General features: G+C 44.3%; 1 protein-coding gene across 2 annotated transcripts in view; it reads left to right on the top strand.

Annotated features, from left to right (window-relative positions):
* The first annotated feature begins 5,515 nt into the window (after nucleotides 1–5,515).
* ttyh2 (tweety family member 2) overlaps nucleotides 5,516–5,987 on the top strand; it is a 138,886-nt gene continuing 138,414 nt past the window's right edge. The window contains exon 1 of one of the 2 annotated variants that reach the window (XM_043714741.1): nucleotides 5,516–5,912. In XM_043714741.1, coding sequence (XP_043570676.1) covers nucleotides 5,787–5,912 — 126 coding nt within the window. In that variant the 5' untranslated portion in view covers nucleotides 5,516–5,786. The remainder of the gene's footprint in view (nucleotides 5,913–5,987) is intronic. The other variant, XM_043714740.1, reaches the window with a different exon arrangement.

Here is a 5,987-nt window from a genome sequence, read left to right as displayed (position 1 = left end):
AGTGGAGTCGCAGGTAGATAGGATAGTGAAGAAGGCGTTTGGTATGCTTTCCTTTATTGGTCAGAGTATTGAGTACAGGGGTTGGGAGGTCATGTTGCGGCTGTACCAGACATTGGTTAGGCCACTGTTGGAATATTGTGTGCAATTCTGGTCTCCTTCCTATTGGAAAGATGTTGTGAAACTTGAAAGGATTCAGAAAAGATTTACAAGGATATTGCCAGGGTTGGAGAATTTGAGCTATAGGAAGAGGCTGAACTGGTTGGGGCTGTTTTCCCTGGAGCGTCGGAGACTGAGGGGTGATCTTTTAGAGGTTGACAAAATAATGAGGGGCATGGATAGGGTAAATAGGCAAAGTGTTTTCCCTGGGGTTGGGGAGTCCAGAACTAGAGGGCATAGGTTTAGGGTGAGAGGTGAAAGATATAAAAGAGACCTACGGGGGAACCTTTTCACACAGATGGTGGTATGTGTATGGAATGAACTGCCAGAGGAAGTGGTGGAGGCTGGTACAATTGCAACATTTAAGAGGCATTTGGATGGGTATATGAATAGGAAGGGTTTGGAGGGATATAGGCCGGGTGCTGGCAGGTGGGACTAGATTGGGTTGGGATATCTGGTCGGCATGAACGGGTTGGACCGAAGGGTCTGTTTCCAAGTGTACATCTCTATAATTCTATGACTAACATCCTTCCTACAGAGGGGCGACCAGAATTGTAAGCAGTATTCTAAAAGTGGCCTCATCAGTGTCCTGTACAGCTGCAACATGATGTCCCATCTCCTATATTCAATGCACTGACCAATGAAAGGAGGGGTACCAAAGGCCTTCTTCACCACCCTGTCTACCTGTGAATACTTTCAAGGAACTGTGCATCTGAAGTCTTATGTCTCTTTGTTCGGCAGTACTCCCCAGAGACCTACCATTAACTGTACAAGTGCTGCCTTATCAAAAGTAGTCATGATTTGGAGATGTCGGTGTTGGACTGGTGTGTACAAAGTTAAAAATCACACAACACCAGGTTATAGTCCAACAGGTTTAATTGGAAGCACACTAGGGAAAGGCTGAACAGGTTGGGGCTGTTTTCCTCTGGAGCGTTGGAGGCTGAGGGGTGACCTCATAGAGGTTTACAAAATTATGAGGGGCATGGAGAAGGTAAATTGGCAAACTCTTTTCACTGGGGTTGGGGTGTCCAGATCTAGAGGGCATAGGTTTAGGGTGAGAGGGGAAAGATATAAAAGAGACCTAAGGGGCAACTTTTTCACACAGAGAGTGGAATGTGTATGGAATGAACTGCCAGAGGAAGTGGTGGAGGCTGGTACAATAGCAACATTTAAGAGGCATTTGGATGGGTATATGAATAGGAAGGGTTTGGAGGGATACAGTCCGGGTGCTGGCAGGTGGGACTAGATTGGGTTGGGATATCTGGTCGGCATGAACAGGTTGGACCGAAGGGTCTGTTTCCATGTGTACGTCGCTCCGAAAGCTAGTGTGCTTCCAATTAAACCTGTTGGACTATAACCTGGTGTTGTGCGATTTTTAACTTTGCCTTATCAAAGTGCTACACTTCACATCAATCTAAATTAAATTCCATTTGCCACTCCTCGGCCCATTGGCCCATCTGAACAAAGTCCTCTGAGATAATCTTCACCGTCCATTACGTTACTTATTTTGGTGTCATCTGCAAACATTCTGCCAAAAGATTTTAACAGTCTGCTCAGGCAACAATATCACAGGATCCACCTTCTCCTTTTTCTGCAGAGTCGCAAGGACACTATATACTGACCACTGCTTCATGGACATGTGGTCAAAGATGCTTTTAATTGCAAATTTTTCCATGAGAGACGGGTGAAATGTTTCAGCTGCTTAGAGCACTCCGCGGCAACGAAGCCAATCCCATCCTTTGTAGCACCAGGTCAGATAGGACCTCAGTATGTAGTGACAATTGCTGTTTGTCTACCAAGTGTCTATGCACAACCTGATGCAACCACACAGAAAAGTAGCCAAGGGAATGAGGGCAGCTTTGGGTAAGTCCTCCCTCTCCCCACCACCACTGTCCCCCACCCTGCCCCTGCCCCAAGCCAAATCGCTTTATGTGCTGTCCTCACAGACTGGTCCATCTTTGCCCTCTGGATGAAATAGAAGATGGCTTGGGTGACTGCTAAGGTGCAGGCTCAGGAAATGGGTCAGACTGAAACAATACCTTTATTGGGTGAGAGAATTAAACTGACACAGTAGTCCAGAATTGGCCTCATCAAGCAAAATTCCCTAATATTCCTCACAAACGTTTTGCAGAAAAGGTGAATATATACATTTCCTTGGTAGATATACTTAGTAAATTAATCACAAAGTTCACACTCAAGAACCCTCCAAACCCTCTGTATATGATTATTTACAGTTCTCATTTGAATATTTGCTTTTTCTTGTTCTTGCCTAAGTGAATTTCACAATTGTCACAGGATATTCCAAGTGTGACCTTATTTCTCAATCTCTGGATTACTGATCCTTTCCTTTGCTGTAGTTATGAGCTTGGACTAAAGATTTTTAAACATTAATTTATCATCTTTCCACCTCCAATGGCATAATTTTCTCTTTTTTTGTGACTTTATCCCATACATCGTTTTTGCTTTAAATTGGTCTCGACCATTTATTTAAATGCTCTTTTAAGGCGCTACATAAAGGGAAAGACTTAGTCTGGATACTTTTTTATAAACATCAAAAGCAAATCCCTTTGCATTCTTTAACATGTGTAGTTGAACATTTGCTAGATAGATCTGTTAACTGGACAATGTTTTAGCATGATGTAGGATCATATCTTGATGTGTCCACATGGGGGAGCCAGTGTTATCATTACTTACATCGGGCCTTTTCCCAGATATCTTCCTCTTGCTTTAAAGATTAAAGCACATGTTTAAAGCATGCAATTGTCTTTGTCTTTGAAATATATCATATTCCCAATGCTTAATAATGTAACAACAAATATTCCTTGAAATCAATTTGTTTTGGGACTTAAATTGATTTTCATCACAACTTCATTGGGTCCAGAGTGTGGCAGTGGCTGGGAGCACTGGGTGGGCAGAGATCGAGCCCAGTGGGTGAAGAGTGAATCCAACATGGTGGTGAGGGAGTTCCCCAGTATTTGCAGCGGTGCTGACACCAGACAGCCCAAATTCTCTCAGAGAGTGGGCCAAAACACAAGAGATTGAGCCGTTATAGGGATTGCGAGCCAAGCATGGCTAAGCACTTAAGAAAGACTGTTTGAAATTTTAACTTTATTTGTTTATTTTTCTACTTAATACAAAAAAGGGCACACTATATTTAACTCTTAACTTTGTTTCTTTATTTTTTTCCTTTGTACCTAAGATTTTGTACCTAGGTATCTTTATACTTAGGATGATGCTGGGAATGGTGACAGTCTACATTTTTCTGTGCTCATGTACGTCTGTACTTGAGTAAACATTACAATAAAATCTAATTCTAATTCTAAAATACAATAAATAGAGAATTTTTAATTACGTTACCTTTAATATGAGAATTAAAAATATCTAGGATTTCTGGATTAGTTATATTGTCTCCATAAAACAATAAACAGTGATGATACCTAGTGAATTCTCTCTCCTATCTCTCCCTGTCTCAATATTAAGACCATTACTATCTGACATTTACAAAATTTTTGCTAGTTGGATTTTGCGCACTGCACTTGGGGAATCATTTTATGGTTTGATGGAACAACAAAGTAAAACTGAATGGACAACAGCAATGTAAGATTGACAAATTTAATTTACAATATACTCAACCGGCTGCTTCCCTTTGAAATCCTTCAAAAGGATTTGTTTTTATTTTTTGGAAATGGAAAACCACAAACAAGAGACAACAGATAGATCCCGGACAACTTTCGCGGTGTTTGTGATTCTGGGGAGGTGCTTATATTTCACTTGAGCTTCTACTTTCAATATAATTTTTTAGGATGTTGCAGGTGGAGTTGTGAATCTTCTCTGATTGGCAGGGTGTTACAAGTGTTATTTCCTAGGGACTTGCACTGGGATCTCATGCTTTGACTAAGTAGTGAGGAGGAAAACTGGCTAATTCTGTAAAAGACAAACAGATCATCAGAGAATATGTGTGGAAAAGTAAGCCAATAATGAATGAGCTGGGAGAAGGGATAAAAAAACTCAAAATATGCAGGGAATCAAATAAAACCACAGCCTTGTCTCACTAGGACCTGAATAGACAAGACAATTGTTTGAACAGATGGAGACCACACTTGTACTGCTCAAGCATCTTATCCAGAAGGAAAAGCCAGCAAAACTTGCCAACAAGACAATGATGGCCTAACTCTTCAAAATATAACTCCATTGCTCTGTATCTTCAACAGCCTCTGCTCACTCAAAAGACGAGTATTATATTATTTCTGTTTATTAGCTCACTGAATTGAAGTGTGATTGATGTCTGAGGTTTAATGTTTGCATATTTTCAGCATTTTAAAGAAAACTGGACATTTCACAATCTGACCCTTTTGCTTTCACTTTAATTAAAGCAATGGTAAGGTCCTGGGGAGTGTTGCTGAACTATGTAGGTTCAAAGTTCCTTGAAAGTGGAGGCAGAGGTAGATAGGATAGTGAAGGAGGCGTTTGGTATGCTTTCCTTTATTGTTCAGAGCATTGAGTATAGGAATTGGGAGGTCAAGTTGCGGCTGTACAGGACATTGGTTAGGCCACTTTTGAAATATTGTGTGCACGTCCGGTCTCCCTCTTCTAGAAAGGACGTTGTGAAACTTTAAAGGATTCAGAAAAGATTTACAAAGATGTTGCCAGGGTTGGAGGATTTGAGCCATAGGGAGAGGCTGAATAGGCTGGGGCTTTTTTCCCTGGAGCGTTGGAGGCTGAGGGGTGACCTTACAGAGATTTATACAATCATGAGGGGGATGGATAGGAAGAGGCAAAGCCTCTTCCCTGAGGTTGGGGAGTCCACATCTACAGGACATTTGTTTAAGGTGAGAGGGGTAAGATTTAAAAGGGAGCTAAGGGGCAACTTTTTATGCAGAGGGTGGTACGTGTATGGAATGAGCTGCCGGGGAAGTGGTGGAAGTTGGCACAATTTCAACATTTAAAAGGCATCTGGATGGGTATTTGAACAGGAAGGGTTTGGAGGGATATGGGCCGGGTGCTGGCAAATGGGACGAGATTAGGTTGGGATATCTGGTCGGCATGGACGGGTTGAACCGAAGGGTCCGTTTCTGTGCTGTACATCTGTATGTCCCACATCTTTTCTCCAGGGTTGTGTGTGAGCCTGCAGTTTCTGATCGACTCCTACCTCCCTTTACCCATTCACCCTGGGGGGGGGGGCAGTGATGCAGGGGGTCAGCACCCCCTGTCAGCGGGTGGTGGCAAGGGTTCAGTGTAGGACTCTCTGGTTCCTGTCCCCCCCTCCCGGGGCAGAGGAGAGGGGGGGTTCTCAGATTGTCCTGAAACCTCCAACATTATTAAAGTTTGGTCACTCTCCGGGAGCCCCCGCTCCGGACTATCTGGAAATGTCTTCATTAATCTTTCCGGAGCTGGGCGGGGAGGGTGTGCTCCCAGGAACACTGGACTGATGTTCACACGGCGCGTCCCCGCGAGCTCGTGCGCGTCCCCGCCGCGCCTCGGGGACGTGCCTGGGTTCTGGCTGATTGTCGGGAGCCGGGCTGTCTGTCACCCAGCAGCGCTGCTCCCTCTCAGCCCTGTCCGTGTCTGTGTGTCCGGGCGGGACTCTCAGCCCAGGGCAGGGCCGAGCACATTCCCACTGCCGGCTCCCGATGGCTTCCCGGGTGGATTACATCGCTCCGTGGTGGACTTACTGGCTGCACAACTTCCCGCATGTCAACCTCCGCTTGCAGCCAGTGGACAGCACGTTCAACCCGCAGGATGGCAACTACCAGCAGGTCAGGGACCCCGCACTTGCTCTGTTTGTATCATGAGTTTTTGTGTCCCACCCCACGTACCCACCTCCGTGTCTG

Source organism: Chiloscyllium plagiosum, chromosome 24, assembly GCF_004010195.1.
Source record: "Chiloscyllium plagiosum isolate BGI_BamShark_2017 chromosome 24, ASM401019v2, whole genome shotgun sequence".
Lineage (NCBI taxonomy): Eukaryota > Metazoa > Chordata > Chondrichthyes > Orectolobiformes > Hemiscylliidae > Chiloscyllium > Chiloscyllium plagiosum.
This window is presented reverse-complemented; position numbering and strand designations above follow the sequence as displayed.